At 36.1% G+C, this 18,696-nt stretch overlaps 3 protein-coding genes and 1 long non-coding RNA gene across 8 annotated transcripts; 1 reads left to right on the plus strand and 3 right to left on the minus strand.

Annotated features, from left to right (window-relative positions):
- Nucleotides 1–12: 12 nt before the first annotated feature.
- Nucleotides 13–2,300, minus strand: LOC149036203 (uncharacterized). The gene is made up of 4 exons (XM_089189597.1): nt 2,172–2,300; nt 1,846–1,996; nt 1,115–1,221; nt 13–812 (listed from the first exon to the last, which is right to left on the minus strand). Exons 1-4 carry the CDS (start codon nt 2,178–2,180, stop codon nt 495–497), a joined length of 585 nt encoding a protein of 194 aa, XP_089045723.1. The 5' UTR covers nt 2,181–2,300; the 3' UTR covers nt 13–494.
- Nucleotides 2,301–5,749: 3,449 nt separating this feature from the next.
- On the plus strand, nt 5,750–16,127 carry LOC149036204 (uncharacterized). Of its 3 annotated transcripts, XR_016181732.1 has the most exons (4): nt 5,757–5,818; nt 6,342–6,391; nt 13,563–13,612; nt 14,410–16,127. It is a non-coding gene; the product is annotated as an uncharacterized LOC149036204 (long non-coding RNA). The 3 variants fall into 3 exon arrangements; XR_016181734.1 differs by lacking the exon at nt 6,342–6,391 and having other exon boundaries at nt 5,750–5,818; XR_016181733.1 differs by lacking the exons at nt 5,757–5,818; nt 6,342–6,391 and adding an exon at nt 12,987–13,042.
- On the minus strand, nt 7,232–10,935 carry LOC149036205 (uncharacterized). 2 transcript variants are annotated; one of them, XM_089189577.1, is made up of 5 exons: nt 10,846–10,935; nt 9,239–10,772; nt 8,924–9,074; nt 8,207–8,313; nt 7,232–8,067 (listed from the first exon to the last, which is right to left on the minus strand). In XM_089189577.1, the coding sequence occupies exons 2-5, from the start codon at nt 9,245–9,247 to the stop codon at nt 7,750–7,752; spliced, it is 585 nt and encodes a 194-aa protein (XP_089045703.1). In that variant the 5' UTR covers nt 9,248–10,772; nt 10,846–10,935; the 3' UTR covers nt 7,232–7,749. The 2 variants fall into 2 exon arrangements, with proteins under 2 accessions (XP_089045703.1, XP_089045702.1); XM_089189576.1 differs by lacking the exon at nt 10,846–10,935 and having other exon boundaries at nt 8,924–9,143; nt 9,239–9,371.
- On the minus strand, nt 14,450–17,131 carry LOC149036206 (uncharacterized). Of its 2 annotated transcripts, XM_089189579.1 has the most exons (4): nt 16,606–17,131; nt 16,282–16,432; nt 15,551–15,657; nt 14,450–15,248 (listed from the first exon to the last, which is right to left on the minus strand). In XM_089189579.1, exons 1-4 carry the CDS (start codon nt 16,612–16,614, stop codon nt 14,931–14,933), a joined length of 585 nt encoding a protein of 194 aa, XP_089045705.1. In that variant the 5' UTR covers nt 16,615–17,131; the 3' UTR covers nt 14,450–14,930. The 2 variants fall into 2 exon arrangements, with proteins under 2 accessions (XP_089045705.1, XP_089045704.1); XM_089189578.1 differs by lacking the exon at nt 16,606–17,131 and having other exon boundaries at nt 16,282–16,538.
- Between the last annotated feature and the right edge of the window lie 1,565 nt (nt 17,132–18,696).

An 18,696-nucleotide genomic window follows, 5' to 3' on the forward strand; every position in this document is an offset into this window, starting at 1 on the left:
CAACAACAACTGAAGTCTCCAATAGTATTGCTTTTATTAGAAATGTACTGGTACTCATAGAGTAAAGCACATATTCTGGTTATAGTACCAGTTACAACTTACATTACCTAGAACATTATAAGTAATATTTCCTTACTTGAGGTCATGTTATTACAACAACATATTAAAGTCAAATGCAAAGTAATACTTCATAACAGATGAAGGAAGTTTCTTAAAATGTAAAGCTCCATAAAGTATCTTATATTTTGCAAAAAAAAATTGAATCTATTCCAGTCTCTTTCACCAGTTAACAATCATGAATTACTTGCTTCCTTCTCACCTTCATTTCGAAGTATCACGAACTAATAAACACAATTAAACTGGAAAGAAGTGGATATACTATATATAAAATAAAATATGGAACAAACCGTCCCAGGATGAAAAGAAAAAAAACATTTTAAAATTCTCTTACTTTGTTCCTGTACATGTATTTTTACATTGAAACATATTTACACCTAACAGGCTTCCACTTGAGCCTGAAATGTGACAGAATAGTCAATTCTTGTGCTCTCAAAGTTACAACTGTATAATTTACTTTCTCTTTCTCTTTTCACCGTTTCCACAAAGTGTAGAAGGAACCATGTTTGTCTGTCAGTGGGCTGGTCGTCTTTCATTAAGGAAGGCTCCACTTCCTCCATGGATGCCTTTCCATCTTCATCACTGGCAAGGTACCTCCCAGTGTATTTAGACTTGATAGACATGAAATCACTATCTTTGTTGACATGTTGAAGTTCAAACATGCATTTCATTTCATCAGGCTGATGGGTACCCAACTAAAAACAGAAATATAGATCTGAATTAACAACCTAAACTAGACATTTGTAACCTTACTGCAAGTAACACAAGACTGAATTATTGGTCAGGGTGGGTCAAGTCATTACTACAGTATGATTCAAAGTTATTCCAGGTATAATCATTTCCCACATAAAATAACTAAGAATGTAAACCAATAAAGAGATTCAAATAGTTACTTTTTGCCCACTCTTTGTGCTAAATTGTTACGTAAGTAATTTGTTTATGTGAAGTTGCAGTTTAAGTGATAACAATTTCATAACCTCAGTAAATCACAACTCACCTGTAAAAACACCCTGTTTCCTTCTACACACAGGTAGTAATGGCTGCCATCCAAGTCATACCTTATGGTATGTGCTCCATAATTATAAGATTTTTTTATGTAAAATACTAGAAACATGAAAATAAAAAAGTCTAACTTATTATTTGAGGTAAACTGAACTTTTTAATGTATATTTAATTTACCTCTGAACCATACTGACGATTATTTTAATCATGTGATCAGTCTAGTGGCATGCTGAATAATGTTTTGAAGCTGGGTTTAAAACACAGGGAACCTACAAGCTCAAAGTTTTTTTCTTGTTCTCTGACAAAAACACTTCACGAAAACTAGTTCTCGAATTTTACGTAGTCGTTAATTGTAAAAACAGAAAAGTTCTGTATTACTATATGGAATAGTTTTAACACAAAAGTTGCTAGTATGACTAGATTAACAAGGCCTTGTGAATGTTCACAGATATTTGGGCGTCATTTAAAGTACTTTTGCAATTAACTCGCTGTTAAAATTGAAAATGACAGAAAAAATCCGCAGGTGTCTTTACATGGAGATTACATTTACAATAAAGTCAATTATAAACACATGAAGGTCCACTTGCACTTAAATCGGCATCGAGTCAGTTACATTATGCGCGATCATTTTAGACTGTGCCACTTTTAACATGTAGAAAAGCTGAAGCTTTTCTACATGCTAACAGCCTTTGTGAGGATCACACCCTACCATAAGCTTAAATTTACCTGTTTTGTAGCTCCGATGGCTCCCGGTAAACTCTACAGGAATTTGATGGCCAGGTTCGCCCTCTGGCAAATCTGCTATGAAGAGGTTTCCGCTTCTGCTAAGTCTGTGCGCGGGGATATCCATTCGAGCGCACGCGCTGATTTCAATTGACTGTCCGGGAAAGTTGAAAAAAAAAAACGGAACATCTTTTAGGTTTTAAATCGAACATAGCACCAGTCGACTAGAAATGAATTGCGCGGGCTTAACTGTCTAATTGAAAATTTAACTACATAGAATCCACGATTGAATGGGTTGGAAAGTTAAATTTATAGTAAGTTTACCGTACCTCGACCATATTTGCTTTGTGACGGGTTTTTCTCCAAGCTTGATTTGTAGTCCTTAGTTCCTCTTGATATTGATCTTTGCTAGTTGCAAATGGAATGGAAATCTTAAGAATCGGCGATCTATTTATACAGGAAATTGAGGAAGTCAATTAGATGTTAATTTACACTAGGAAGTCCCCAGAGTCACACGGTCTTCTCAGAAAATGAAAGCGTCAAATACTTGAGTGACTCGCACGGATTTCGCAATAGGCTTAGCTTTTATCGAGTAAGAATAGTTTCTATGGCTGCCAATTGAGCATACGATTGGAAATGCTCGCGATTCTGTTTCAAGGAGAAGAGTGTTTTTCAAGTAATAAGAGAAAACAAGTCACGCGAGTTAGTAATGAAAAAAATTTGTCCAAAATAGACTTTTAGAGTTATTCTAAGTTGACTAAAAGATGTCTTTAAGAAACTGAAAAACTGAAATTTCCTTTTTGAAAGTGATGTTAGAAATTAGCCACTCTAATTAATTCTTGTTTAACAGAAGATGTACTTTGGGATCGTCACGCAACCAGCTGCGTGACATTCAGACCCCTCCAAAGAGTGGAATGTTGTACAGGTCAAAAGGGTCATGTTCAATTCCGATTTTTACGCGCTGAATAAAACAATGGACATGACTTTTTTTTTTGGCAGTAAATCTAGCCACAGAAAAAGTAAAAAATTTAAATCCATGTATGGAAGATTTCAAACACCTGAAAGATGCTAGTGTGAATTCTATTTGAAAATGAAACTATTACATTAATCCTTTTAACTTAATCTATTTACGCAATGTGGTCACATATGATATTCCAATTTCGCCCTCTTACGATTAAGACTAAGAGACCAGTTTGTAAAAGCAGTAAGGTAATACATAATGTTACAATGGGAATGTTTTCAAGTCACGTTTTTCAAAAATTTAAGAACGCGTTTCTCGCTACGAAGAATAATTCAACGGGGTAAATGGAATCTTTAATTCGGCATTTTGACAGGGAAGGGCCTCTGATCCAAGTTTAGCCAACATTTTGCAAGTCTAATGTGCTCACTTGATAGTTTTTTTTTGGTAATTCGACTTAACCAGATTGACGGAACTATCAACAAGATGGCATTTGTACCCTTCGATTGCCCAATCACGAAGGAGATCCATTTATTGCAGTTAGCTTGATTATTGAAAAAAATCTGTTCAATGATTCTATCTCTTTTTAGAACAATATTTAATGACTGAGAATGAGTAATTGCGACGAGCCGAGGAAGAAAATTAGAGAGTAGGACATCACTGTATGACAAGAATATTAGCTTAATAAACACTGCGGTTTGTTGATCCCTTTTTTTTTTTTTTTTGATACTTTGAAAGAAATTCCATTATTCTCCGAAGAAAAATAAGATTCCATCGTAACCAATCAAACCGGAGATAAAGAAAGCAAGCAATTATGTATCATTTACCTGGTCTATGAATCTTCAAGACATGCAACAGGAAAACATATTTCCCTTTTTCTGTTTTCTTTACGTTTTCCTTATGGAGGAAAAAAAAATGAAATTTGCAGTCTTCCGCACTTGATAAGCTTTCCGCAGAACGCTGCCTCTTACCTCGCCATTGTGTTCCTTCCTACTGCACGGCTTTGTTTTCTTCATTTTATTTCATAATTTTTATGCTTGTATTTGATGTAAAAGTAAGAAAAGAGGCTAACTACAACATAAATCGCTCTCTGAGATGAGCGAGACAGTTCATTGACGCTTGACGCTTACATGACGCCTAATTTTCATGATCGCGCGGGAGATTTATACCTGATGGCGTACCTCACTTTGGTTTGCTAGGCGTTCTTATACAATACCCAGTTACAAGGTTTGTTTTAAATTTGATATCACTAATTCTTCACTCTTTGTTGTCGTTAAGAGGTTTTGCCGTAGTGCAGTCGTGTAACAGCTACAGCCCAGGAGATTTCTTGTCGTTCCCGTCGCTTTCTTAAAACTTTTTTCATTCTTTGGAATGATCAAGCGTTCAGTGGTAAACATTTACCAAGGACACAGTCTGATTTGTACTGCATGAAACGTCGGCTATGGAACTAAGGCCAATCACTTGCAAAATCAATGGAAACTGCTGAATTACACTCAATCCCACCCCCTAGTATCAATAACGAATGGTCCGTAACATGAAGTCATTCTCCCTTTTTGATTCTTTTAATGATTGAACATGAATGAAAATGCACAAAATGAATTCAGACCGTTTAGCATGATTGTTCACATAGTCTCCTACGAACTCTCCCGCTGAAAAAAAGGTCATGTTGCTCACACAGATTCTATTTGTGAAAGCTTTTGTCACCCTCTGTGAGGTTTCTATTTTGAAGGTTTGCTTGGTTATAATACGTAAACGTAATTTATCCCTATACTCCAATTTTCAGTGGAGGGTTGAAAGTAATATGGTTAAATGCATTCATCTGGTTTAGTTTTGCAATGAACAGTGATCATGACTCCCCTGGCATTTGTACTTTTGAAGATTGGCTTGTTTTACTCCCCAACCCCCCCCCCCCCCCCCACTCAATGTTGAATGATTCTTTGTTCGAGCAAAGAATGTTGTAGACTCATTACCCTTTAACTCCTCCATTAAACAGGTGTATTATGCAAGAAAGAATTGACACTTTTAGCTCAAATGCTCCAACCCGCCTAGACAAGGTTCAAATTTCCCTATCCCCAGGCATGAATGACAATCAAATACCCATGGGTTGCCTGAGAGGGGGATGTTGAAGCTTGGAATTGATCAGCGGAGTTGCCAAAGTCTCTTTAACTTGCGGCTAGTGATATGTCTTTACTTTGAGTTCCCATTGACACCTTACAACTTTTACCATTTTTCAGAAACCAGAATTGGTTTCAAACGATTATGATTTAATACACTTTTTAAAAGAGTGATTTATCGCGTTGTGCAAATGCACTGTAATTATTCCAAAATTAAATTGAAATTTGTCACATGAACTGAAAATTGTCACATCTTTGTATATTTTGGAACTAACATTATTATATCATCAACCATGTAGTTATCTGCAAGCTATTCAGGCTTGAGCACATTTTTTAGGCAAAAGTTTGTAAAAATTTTCAATTAACGGAAGTTTGTTCCAGGAAAGGTGTAAATCTCGTGATGTTGTGGTCGGCGCTATTCAGCTTAACCTCAATGTGGCTGCTGTTTAGTGTTTCCGAGTCCACTGCTACAGTTTCAAAACTTTTGCATCTACATTATGCAGGTTGTAGGAAGAATCAATAAATAAATAACCATTTAAAATTTATGAATTTAGGCTGATGGTTGTATTTGGGGAGGTTTCCTTGATGAATGATTAACAAGCTGTCTGTGTAAGAAAGGGGCCAAAACAAACTACTAAAATAAAACAACGGAGCCCAGTTGTAGAAAAGCGGATAACACTATCCGACGGATAATTTGCCATCCAGCGGATAGCTGTTTAGAAAATGTACTGCGCTGTTCACTGGATAGCGATTTATCCAGTGGATTGGCGAAAAATTAAGTTGAAGAAGAGCGGGACAATTCATTGTGTGTTACATGGAAAGTAAATATCTTTATGGAGCGGGAGATGCTTCAAACATGGCGCCGTTCATGGTGCAACACCCGGATGTACTACTAGGGGGCTTTGTAAGAGATTTGTAAATTTTTGCGTTTTTGTTCACTGGTTATTGTGATCTTGGTGTCCCCGTTACGAAGAGGAAGAAGTTGCGCCTCTCATAAAGTACTCAAATGTGTGCATTCAATCGATCAACTTGCGCGTGATTTATCGTGGTCTTTCGTCGGCTTGTAAACAAAAAAAACCTTGGGCGCAATTACAAAACGGCCAGATAAGGGGCTAACGCTCGAAACTTCAGTTTTAAAAACTCTTTATGGTAGTCAACTTATAGTACCAACTTAGGAAATTAGGGCACAAGTAATGTATGATAAAGACTTCTTTTCACCATTTCATTGTTTCCTGCTTCTTTCTCGAGGACTTGAATGCCATTTCATTTACTTTTACTCTCTAGATATCTTATTCTTTCTTCTTTTCAAGCACCCAGGCTTGCAACAAAATAATCCAGGCATTGTATCCACTATCAGAATGGATCCAAATTCAATAATAACAGAGTAAGTTACATGGTAGTGTGTAATGCAATACTGTTCATTTCAGGGCTGCCCCAACTGTGGATAATTGCAAGTCAAACAAAGAAGAATGAAGGGGTAAGTTTCTAAAGAAACTGTGGTGCTGCACTGGCGAGCGAGTATAGCCAGATTATTTTGGTTTATCAACGGAGTTACTAATGTAAATTGGGTATCATAAAAGTTCATAAAGAGTTTCAAAGCTGTCGTTCTGAGCATTAACCCTTTGTCAGAGCTAGTGTTTGAAACTCGTGCTTTGTCAGTGTTAACCCTCCACATGTCAGCACCAAAACTCTTTAAAGTGACAAATTTACATTGCGAACTTAGTTAATAAAACCAAAATTATAAAAGTAATAAGAAGTTTAGTTTGATTGTAAAGGTAGCTTTCAAACAATTCTTCATGTTTATCTTCTGTTTTTCTTTCATTAGTTTGAAATAAAAACTTGGTGACTCATGTACCTTCCACCAGGTCCAGATGCCTCAAATCTCTTTGAAGCTTTTATTTTTAGTTTTCATTTGGTTTTAAGCAAAGTTTAGATTTCATTTCCATTACAATAGTTTGTGAAGCTTCATTCCTATGGAGCAGTGTTTAATGGCTTCCTAGAGAGGCTGGTCATTCAGTCCACTTGGACACTAAATGAGTGTCCCTCACTTGCAGTCAGTTACAATTAGTTGCTTTGAGTTGTCAACAACTCAATACTTTCAATATTTGTCTGTGTTCTAAACTGCAGATGGATGATGATTGCTCTAGTTTTGGTTCTATAATAACTGCACGAACATACTGCACTTTTAGGCATATATTTATGCTGTAGTTTAAACAAAGGTGTGATTGAATTAATTTGAATGAGTGAGTTTCGTTTTTTTTTCCTCTCCTCGAGGTACATTACTATTGTCTTAAATCAATAGCAACAACAACTGAAGTCTCCGCTAGTATTGCTTTTATTAGAAATGTACTGGTACTCATAGAGTAAAGCACATATTCTGGTTACAATACCAGTTACAACTTACATTACCTAGAACATTATAAGTAATATTTCCTTACTTGAGATCATGTTATTACAACAACATATTAAAGTCAAATACAAAGTAATACTTCATAACAGATGAAGGAAGTTTCTTAAAATGTAAAGCTCCATAAAGTATCTTATATTTTGCAAAAAAAAATTGAATCTATTCCAGTCTCTTTCACTAGTTAACAAACATGAATTACTTCCTTCCTTCTCACCTACATTTCGAAGTATCAGAAACGAATAAAAACTATTAAGCTGGAAAGAACTGGATATACAATGTGCAAGAAATAAATCCAAACTCCATAAAAAATAAATAAATAAATAAAAATAAAACATGTAAAAAACCTCCCAGGATGAAAAGAAAAAACATTTTAAAATTCTCCTACTCTGTTCCTGTACATGTATTTTTACATTGAAACATATTTACACCTAACAGGATTCCACTTGAGCCTGACATGTGACAGAATAGTCAATACTTGTGCTATCAAAGTTACAACTGTATAATGTACTTTCTCTTTCTCTTTTCACCGTTTCCACAAAGTGTAGAAGGAACCATGTTTGTCTGTCAGTGGGCTGGTTGTCTTTCATTAAGGAAGGCACCACTTCCTCCACAAATGCCTTGCCATCTTCATCACTGGCAAGGTACCTCCCAGTGTATTTAGACTTAATAGACATGAAATCACTATCTTGGTTGACATGTTGAACTTCAAAGATGTATTTCATTTCATCAGGTTGATGGGCACCCAACTGAAAATACAGCAAGAAAGAGATTCAAATAGTTACTTTTTGCCCACTCTTTGTGTTAAATTGTTACGTAAGTAATTTGTTTATGGGAAGTTGCAGTTGAAAAGTGATAATTTCATAACCACAGTAAATCACAACTCACCTGTAAAAACACCTTGTTTCCTTCTACACACAGGTAGTAATGACTGCCATCCAAGTCATATCTTATGGTATGTGCCCCATAATTATAAGACTTTTCTATGTAAAAGACTAGAAACATGAAATTAAAAAAGTCTAATTTATTATTTGAGGTAAACTGAACTTTTTAATGTATATTTAATTTACCTCTGAACCATACTGAAGATTATTTTAGTCATTTGATCAGTCTAGTGGCATGCTGAATAATGTTTTGAAGCTGGGTTTAAAACACAGGGAACCTACAAGCTCAAAGTTTTTTTCCTGTTCTCTTACAAAAACACTTCATGAAAACTAGTTATCGAATTTTACGTAGTCGTTAATTGCAAAAGCAGAAAAGTTCTGTATTACTATATGGAATAATTTTAACAGAAAAGTTGCTAGTATGACTTAATTAACAAGGCCTTGTGAATGTTCACAGATATTTGGGCGTCACTTAAAGTAGTTTTGCAATTAACTCGCCGTCAAAATTGAAAATGAGAGAAAAAGTTCCTAGGTGTCTTTACATGTAGATTACATGTACAATAAAGTCAATCTGTAAACACATTAAGGTCCACTTGCACTTAAATCGGCATCGAGTCAGTTACATTATGCGCGATCATTTTTGACTATGCCACTTTTAACATGCAGAAAAGCTTCATAACAGCTTTGTGAGGATCACATCCTACCATACGCCTAAATTTACCTGTTTTGTAGCTCCGATGGCTCCCGGTAAACTCTACAGGAATTTGACGACCAGGTTCGCTCTTCGGCAAAGCTGCCATAAAGAGGTTTCCGCTTCTGCTAAGTCTGTGCTCGGGGATGTCCATTCGAGCGCACGCGCTGATTTCAATTGACTGTCCGGGAAAGTTAGAAAAAAAACCAAAACATCTTTTAGGATCTAAATCGAACATAGCACCAGGCGACTAGAAATGAATGGCGCGGGCTAAACTCATTAATTGAAAATTTAACTGCATGGAATCCACGATTGAAAATTAAATGTATACTAAGTTTACCGTACCTCGACCATATTTGCCTTGTGACGAGTTTTTCTCCAAGCTTGATCTGTAGTCCCTAGTTTCTCTTGATATTGATCTTTGCTTATTGCAAATGGAATGGAAAGCTTTAGAATTGACGATCTCTTTATACAGAAAGTTGAGGAAGTCAGATGTTAAATTGACAGCAGGAAGTCCCCAGAGTCACGCGGTCTTCTTAGAAAATGAAAGCGTCAAATACTTGAGTGACTCGTACGGATTTCGAAATAAGCTGAGCTTTTATCGAGTAAGAGTAGTTGCTATGGCTGCCAATTGAGTATATAGTTGGAAATGCTCGAGATTCTGTTTCAAGGAGAAGAGTGTTTTTCAAATAATAAGAGAAAACAAGTCACGCAAGTTAAGAATCTAAAAGAAATTTGTCCAAAATAGACTTTTAGAGTTATTCTAAATTGGCTAGAAGATATTTCTTTAAGAAACTGAAATACTGAACTTTCCTTTTTCACAGTGATGTTAGAAATTAGCCACTCTAATTTATTCTTGTCCAAATAGAAGATTTACTTTGGGATCGTCACGCAACTGGCTGCGTGACATTCAGGCCCCACCAGAGAGAGAAATGTTTTATAGGCCAAAGGGTCATGTTCAGTTCCGATTGTTACGCGCGGAATAAAACAAAGGAGATTAGTTTTTTTCTTTTTGCAGTAAATCTAGCCACAGAAGAAGAAAAAATTGAAATCTATCTATGGAAGATTTCAAACACCTGAAAGATGCTAGAGTGAATTCTGTTTGAAAATGAAAATATTTCATTAATCCTTTTTACTTAGTCTATTTACGGAATCTAGTCACATATGACATTCCAATTTCGCTCTCTTACGATTGAGACTAAGAGACTCTTAAACAACTAGTTTGTAAAAGCAGTCACATAATGCATAATGTTACAATGGGAATGTTTTCAAGTCGCGTGTTTCAAAAATTTAATAACACGTTTCTTGCTACGAAGAATAATTCAACGGGGTAGATGGAATCTTTAATTCGGCATTTTGACAGGGAAGGGCGTCTGATCCAAGTTTAGCCAACATTTTGCAAGTTTGAAAACCTGTGTTTACTGTGATCACGTATCAGTTTTACAGTAATTCGACTTGACCTGATTGACGGAACTATCAACAAGATGACATTTGTACCCTTCGATTGCCCAATCACGAAGGAGATCCATTCATTGCAGTTACCTTACTTATTGAAAAAAATCTGTTAAATGATTCTAGATGTCTTTGTAGAACTATAGTTCGTGACTGAGAATGAGTAATCGTGACGAGCCGCGGAAGAAAATTAGGAAGTAGGACATCACTGTAAGACAAGATTACTAACTTGATAAACGCCACGGTTTGTTGATCCGAAAGAAATTCCATTATTCTTCGAAGAAAAATAAGATTCCATCATCACCATCAAACCGGAGATAAATAAAGCAGCACTTATGTATCATTTACCTGTCTATGAATCTTCAAGACATGCAACAGCAAAACACATTTACCTTTTTCTGTTTTCTTTACGTTTTCCTTACCAGAGCTATGGAGAAAAAAAAAATGAAATTTGCAGTCTTCCGCACTTGATAACCTTTCCGCAGAATGCTGCCTCTTACCTCGCCATTATGTTCCTTGCTACTGCTTTTATACTTGTGTTTGATTTAAAAACTAAGAAAAGAGACCAACTACGACATAAATCGCTCTCTGAGATGAGTGAGACAGTTCATTGACGCTTGACGCTTACATGACGCCTAATTTTCATGATCACGCTGGAGATTTTTACCTGATGGCGTACCTCACTTTGGTTTGCTAGGCGTTCTTATACCATACCCAGTTACAAGGTTTGTTTTAAATTTGATATCGCTAATTCCTCACTCTTTTTTGTCGTTGAGAGGTTTTTCCGTAGTGCAGTCGTGTAACAGCTACAGCCCAGAAGATTTCTTGTCGTTCCCGTCGCTTTCTTAAAACTTTTTTCACTTTTTGGAATGATCAAGCGTTCAGTGGTAAACATTTACCAGGGACACAGTCTTATTTGTACTGCATGAAACGTCGGCTATGCAACTAAGGCCAATCACTCGCAAAATCAATGGAAACTGCTGAATTACACTCAATCCCACCCCCTAGTATCAATAACGAATGGTCCGTAACATGAAGTCATTCTCCCTTTTTGATTCTTTTAATGATTGAACATGAATTTCATACAGCACAAAATGAATTGAAACCGTTTGACATGATTGTTCACATAGTCTCCTACGAACTCTCCCACTGAAAAAAAGGTCATGTTGCTCACACAGATTTTATTTGTGAAAACTTTTGTCACCCTCTGTGAGGTTTCTATTTTGAAGGTTTGCTCGGTTGTAATACGTAAACGTAATTTATCCTTCTACTCCAATTTTCAGTGGAGGGTTGAAAGTAATATGGTTAAATGCATTAATTTGGTTTAGTTTTGTCGTGAACAGTGATCATGACTAGAAAACCCTCCTCTCTCAACTAATCAGACTTCAAATTGAAATAAGACCAATATTGACTTGGTCTGTGGTCCTGATTGCTGCTATTTTTTCGAGTGGCTGGTAATGCGTTAGTCACTTCGAAACCTAAACATTCCCTTTCCCTGAGCGACTCCCCTGGCATTTGTACTTTTGAAGATTGGCTTGTTTTACTCCCCACTCCCCTCCGTCAAAATAATTGCATTCAAATGCCCCACTCAATGTTGAATGATTCTTTGTTCGATCAAAGAATGTTGTAGACTCGTTACCCTTTAACTCCTCCATTAAACAGGTGTATTATGCAAGAAAGAATTGACACTTCTAGCTCAAATGCTCCAACCCGCCTAGGCAAGGTTCAAATTTCCCTATCCCCAGGCATGGATGACAATCAAATACCCATGGGTTGCCTGAGGGGGGGATGTTGAAGCTTGGAATTGATCAGCGGAGTTGCCAAAGTCTCTTTGAGAGAAGAGTCATATCATTGGCCTCTTTGAGGCCAATGATATGTCTTTACTTTGAGTTCCCATTGACACCTTACAACGTTTACCATTTTTCAGAAACCAGAATTGGTTTCTAAAGATTATGATTTAATACACTTTTTAAAAGAGTGATTTATCGCGTTGTGCAAATGCACTGTAATTATTCCAAAATTAAATTGAAATTTGTCACATGAACTGAAAATTTTCACATCTTTATATATTTTGGAACTAACATTATTATATCCTCAACCATGTAGTTATCTGCAAGTTATTCAGGCTTGAGCACATTTTAGGCAAAAGTTTGTAAAATTTTCAATGAACGGAAGTTTGTTCCAGTAAAGATATAAATCTCGTGATGTTGTGGTCGGCGCTATTCATCTTAACCTCAACGTGGCTGCTGTTTAGTGTTTCCGGGTCCCCTGTTACAGTTTCATAACTTTTGCATCAACATTATTCAGGTTATAGGAAGAATCAATAAATAAATAACCAATTAAAATTTATGAATTTAGGCTGATGGTTGTATTTGGGGAGGTTTCCTTGATGAATGATTAACAAGTTGTCTGTGTAAGAAAGGGGCCAAAACAAACTACTAAAATAAAATAACGGAGTCCAGTTATAGAAAAGCGGATAACACTATCCGACGGATAATTTGCCATCCAGCGGATAGCTGTTTAGAAAATGTACTGCGCTGTTTATTGGATAGCGATTTATCCAGTGGATTGGCGAAAAATTAAGTTGAAGAAGAGCGGGACAATTCATTGTGTATTACATGGAAAGTAAATATCTTTATGGAGCGGGAGGTGGCGCCGTTCATGGTGCAACACTCGGATGTACTACTAGGGGGCTTTGTAAGAGATTTGTAAATTTTTGCGTTTTTGTCCACTGGTTATTGTGATCTTGGTGTCCCCGTTACGTAAAGGAAGATGTTGCGCCTCTCATAAAGTACTCAAATGTGTGTATTCAATCGATCAACTTGCACGTGATTTATCGTGGTCTTTCGTCGGCTTGTAAACAAATGCCTAGGGCGCAATTACAAAACGGCCAGATAAGGGGCTAACGCTCGAAACTTCAGTTTTAAAAACTCTTTATGGTAGTCAACTTATAGTACCAACTTAGGAAATTAGGGCACAAGTAATGTATGATAAAGACTTCTTTTCACCATTTCATTGTTTCCTGCTTCTTTCTCGAGGACTTGAATGCCATTTCATTTACTTTTACTCTCTAGATATCTTATTCTTTCTTCTTTTCAAGCACCCAGGCTTGCAACAAAATAATCCAGGCATTGTATCCACTATCAGAGTGGATCCAAATTCAATAATAACAGAGTAAGTTACATGGTAGTGTGTAATGCAATACTGTTCATTTCAGGGCTGCCCCAACTGTGGATAATTGCAAGTCAAACAAAGAAGAATGAAGGGGTAAGTTTCTAAAGAAACTGTGGTGCTGCACTGGCGAGGGAGTATGGCCAGATAATTTTGGTTTATCAATGGAGTTAATAATGTAAATTGGGTATCATAAAAGTTCATAAAGAGTTTCATAGTTGTCGTTCTGAGCATTAGCCCTTTGTCAGAGCTAGTGTTTGAAGCTCATGCTTTGTCAGTGTTAACCCTCCATGGGTCAGCACCAAAACTCTTTAAAGTGGCAAATTTACATCGTCAACTTAACTAATAAAACCAAAATTATAAAAGTAATAAGAAGTTTAGTTTGATTGTAAAGGTAGCTTTCAAACAATTCTTCATATCTATCTTCTGTTTTTCTTTCATCGGTTTGGAATAAAAACTTAGTGACTCATGTACCTTCCACCAAGTCCAGCTGTCTCAAATCTCTTTGAAGTTTTTATTTTTAGTTTTCATTTGGTTTTAAGCAAAGTTTAGATTCCATTTCCATCACAATAGTTTGTGAAGCTTCATTCCTATGGAGCAGTGTTTAATGGCTTCCTAGAGAGGCTGGTCATTCAGTCCACTTGGACACTAAGTGAGTTTCCCTCACTTGCAGTCAGTTACAATTAGTTCCTTTGAGTTGTCAACAACTCAGTCCTTTCAATATTTGTCTGTGTTCTAAACTGCAGATGGATGATGATTGCTCTAGTTTTGGTTCTATAATATCTGCACATGCATACTGCACTTTTAGCCATATATTTATGCTATAGTTTAACAAAGGTGTGATTGAATTGATGTGAATGAGTGAGTTTCGTTTTTTTTTTCCTCTCCTCAAGGTACATTACCATTGTCTTAAATCAATAGCAACAACAACTGAAGTCTCCAATAGTATTGCTTTTATTAGAAATGTGCTGGTACTCATAGAGTAAAGCACATATTCTGGTTACAATACCAGTTGCAACTTACATTACCTAGAACATTATAAGTAATATTTCCTTACTTGAGGTCATGTTATTACAACAACATATTAAAGTCAAATGCAAAGTAATACTTCATAACAGTTGAAGGAAGTTTCTTAAAATGTAAAGCTCCATAAAGTATCTTATATTTTGCAAAAAAAAATTGAATCTATTCCAGTCTCTTTCACCAGTTAACAAACATGAATTACTTGCTTCCTTCTCACCTTCATTTCGAAGTATCACGAACTAATAAAAACTATTAAACTGGAAAGAAGTGGATATACTATATGTAAAATAAAATATGGAACAAACCGTCCCAGGATGAAAAGAAAAAAACATTTTAAAATTCTCCTACTCTGTTCCTGTACATGTATTTGAACATTGAAACATATTTACACCTAACAGGCTTCAACTTGAGCCTGACATGTGACAGAATAGTCAATTCTTGTGCTCTCAAAGTTACAACTGTATAATTTACTTTCTCTTTCTCTTTTCACTGTTTCCACAAAGTGTAGAAGGAACCATGTTTGTCTGTCAGTGGGCTGGTCGTCTTTCATTAAGGAAGGCTCCACTTCCTCCATGGATGCCTTTCCATCTTCATCACTGGCAAGATACCTCCCAGTGTATTTAGACTTGATAGACATGAAATCACTATCTTTGTTGACATGTTGAAGTTCAAACATGCATTTCATTTCATCAGGCTGATGGGTACCCAACTGAAAACAGAAATATAGATCTGAATTAACAACCTAAACTAGACATTTGTAACCTTACTGCAAGTAACACAAGACTGAATTATTGGTCAGGGTGGGTCAAGTCATTACTACAGAATGATTCAAAGTTATTCCACGTATAATCATTTCCCACATAAAATAACTAAGAATGTAAACCAATAAAGAGATTAAAATAGTTACTTTTTGCCCACTCTTTGTGCTAAATTGTTACGTAAGTAATTTGTTTATGGGAAGTTGCAGTTTAAGTGATAACAATTTCATAACCTCAGTAAATCACAACTCACCTGTAAAAACACCCTGTTTCCTTCTACACACAGGTAGTAATGGCTGTCATCCAAGTCATACCTTATGGTATGTGCCCTATAATTATAATATTTTTCTATGTAAAATACTAGAAACATGAAAATAAAAAAGTCTAAGTCATTATTTAAGGTAAACTGAACTTTTTAATGAATACTTAATTTACCTCAGAACCATACTGAAGACTATTTTAATCATGTGATCAGTCTAGTGGCATGCTGAATAATGTTTTGAAGCTGGGTTTAAAACACAGGGAACCTACAAGCTCAAAGTTTTTTTCTTGTTCTCTGACAAAAACACTTCACGAAAACTAGTTCTCGAATTTTACGTAGTCGTTAATTGTAAAAACAGAAAAGTTCTGTATTACTATATGGAATAGTTTTAACACAAAAGTTGCTAGTATGACTAGATTAACAAGGCCTTGTGAATGTTCACAGATATTTGGGCGTCATTTAAAGTACTTTTGCAATTAACTCGCTGTTAAAATTGAAAATGACAGAAAAAATCCGCAGGTGTCTTTCCATGGAGATTACATTTACAATAAAGTCAATTATAAACACATGAAGGTCCACTTGCACTTAAATCGGCATCGAGTCAGTTCCATTATGCGCGATCATTTTAGACTGTGCCACTTTTAACATGTAGAAAAGCTGAAGCTTTTCTACATGCTAACAGCCTTTGTGAGGATCACACCCTACCATAAGCTTAAATTTACCTGTTTTGTAGCTCCGATGGCTCCCGGTAAACTCTACAGGAATTTGACGGCCAGGTTCGCCCTCTGGCAAATCTGCTATGAAGAGGTTTCCGCTTCTGCTAAGTCTGTGCTCGGGGATATCCATTCGAGCGCACGCACTGATTTCAATTGACTGTCCGGGAAAGTTGAAAAAAAAACGGAACATCTTTTAGGTTCTAAATCGAACATAGCACCAGTCGAGTAGAAATGAATTGCGTGGGCTGAACTGTCTAATTGAAAATTTAACTACATAGAATCCACGATTGAATGGGTTGGAAAGTTAAATTTATAGTAAGTTTACCGTACCTCGACCATATTTGCTTTGTGACGGGTTTTTCTCCAAGCTTGATTTGTAGTCCTTAGTTCCTCTTGATATTGATCTTTGCTAGTTGCAAATGGAATGGAAATCTTAAGAATCGGCGATCTATTTATACAGGAAATTGAGGAAGTCAATTAGATGTTAATTTACACAAGGAAGTCCCCAGAGTCACACGGTCTTCTCAGAAAATGAAAGCGTCAAATACTTGAGTGACTCGCACGGATTTCGCAATAGGCTTAGCTTTTATCGAGTAAGAAAAGTTTCTATGGCTGCCAATTGAGCATACGATTGGAAATGCTCGCGATTCTGTTTCAAGGAGAAGAGTGTTTTTCAAGTAATAAAAGAAAACAAGTCACGCAAGTTAGTAATGAAAAAAATTTGTCCAAAATAGACTTTTAGAGTTATTCTAAGTTGACTAAAAGATGTCTTTAAGAAACTGAAAAACGGAAATTTCCTTTTTGAAAGTGATGTTAGAAATTAGCCACTCTAATTAATTCTTGTTTAACAGAAGATGTACTTTGGGATCGTCACGCAACCAGCTGCGTGACATTCAGACCCCTCCAAAGAGTGGAATGTTGTACAGGTCAAAAGGGTCATGTTCAATTCCGATTTTTACGCGCTGAATAAAACAATGGAGATGACTTTTTTTTTTTTGGCAGTAAATCTAGCCACAGAAAAAGTAAAAAATTGAAATCTATGTATGGAAGATTTCAAACACCTGAAAGATGCTAGTGTGAATTCTATTTGAAAATGAAACTATTTCATTAATCCTTTTAACTTAATCTATTTACGCAATGTGGTCACATATGATATTCCAATTTCGCCCTCTTACGATTAAGACTAAGAGACCAGTTTGTAAAAGCAGTAAGGTAATACATAATGTTACAATGGGAATGTTTTCAAGTCACGTTTTTCAAAAATTTAAGAACGCGTTTCTCGCTACGAAGAATAATTCAACGGGGTAAATGGAATCTTTAATTCGGCATTTTGACAGGGAAGGGCGTCTGATCCAAGTTTAGCCAACATTTTGCAAGTCTAATGTGCTCACTTGACAGTTTTTTTTGGTAATTCGACTTAACCAGATTGACGGAACTATGAACAAGATGGCATTTGTACCCTTCGATTGCCCAATCACGAAGGAGATCCATTTATTGCAGTTAGCTTGATTATTGAAAAAAATCTGTTCAATGATTCTATCTCTTTTTAGAACAATATTTAATGACTGAGAATGAGTAATTGCCACGAGCCGAGGAAGAAAATTAGAGAGTAGGACATCACTGTATGACTAGAATATTAACTTAATAAACACTGCGGTTTGTTGATCCCTTTTTTTTTTTTTTGATACTTTGAAAGAAACTTATTCTCCGAAGAAAAATAAGATTCCATCGTAACCAATCAAACCGGAGATAAAGAAAGCAAGCAATTATGTATCATTTACCTGGTCTATGAATCTTCAAGACATGCAACGGGAAAACATATTTCCCTTTTTCTGTTTTCTTTACGTTTTCCTTATGGAGAAAAAAAAAGAAGGAAATTTGAAGTCTTCCGCACTTGATAAGCTTTCCGCAGAACGCTGCCTCTTACCTCGCCATTGTGTTCCTTTCTACTGCACGGCTTTGTTTTCTTCATTTTATTTCATAATTTTTATGCTTGTATTTGATGTAAAAGTAAGAAAAGAGGCTAACTACAACATAAATCGCTCTCTGAGATGAGCGAGACAGTTCATTGACGCTTGACGCTTACATGACGCCTAATTTTCATGATCGCGCGGGAGATTTATACCTGATGGCGTACCTCACTTTGGTTTGCTAGGCGTTCTTATACAATACCCAGTTACAAGGTTTGTTTTAAATTTGATATCGTTAATTCTTCACTCTTTTTTGCTGTTGAGAGGTTTTTCCGTAGTGCAGTCGTATAACAGCTACAGCCCAGGAGATTTCTTGTCATTTCCGTAGCTTTCTTAAAACTTTTTTCACCTTTTGAAATTTGGTTTAGTTTGCAATGAACAGTGATCATGACTAGAAAACCCTCTTCTCTCAACCAATCAGACTTCGAATTAAAATAAGACCAATATAGAC

Source organism: Pocillopora damicornis, chromosome 12, assembly GCF_964200805.1.
Source record: "Pocillopora damicornis chromosome 12, jaPocDami1.2, whole genome shotgun sequence".
NCBI classification, from domain to species: domain Eukaryota; kingdom Metazoa; phylum Cnidaria; class Anthozoa; order Scleractinia; family Pocilloporidae; genus Pocillopora; species Pocillopora damicornis.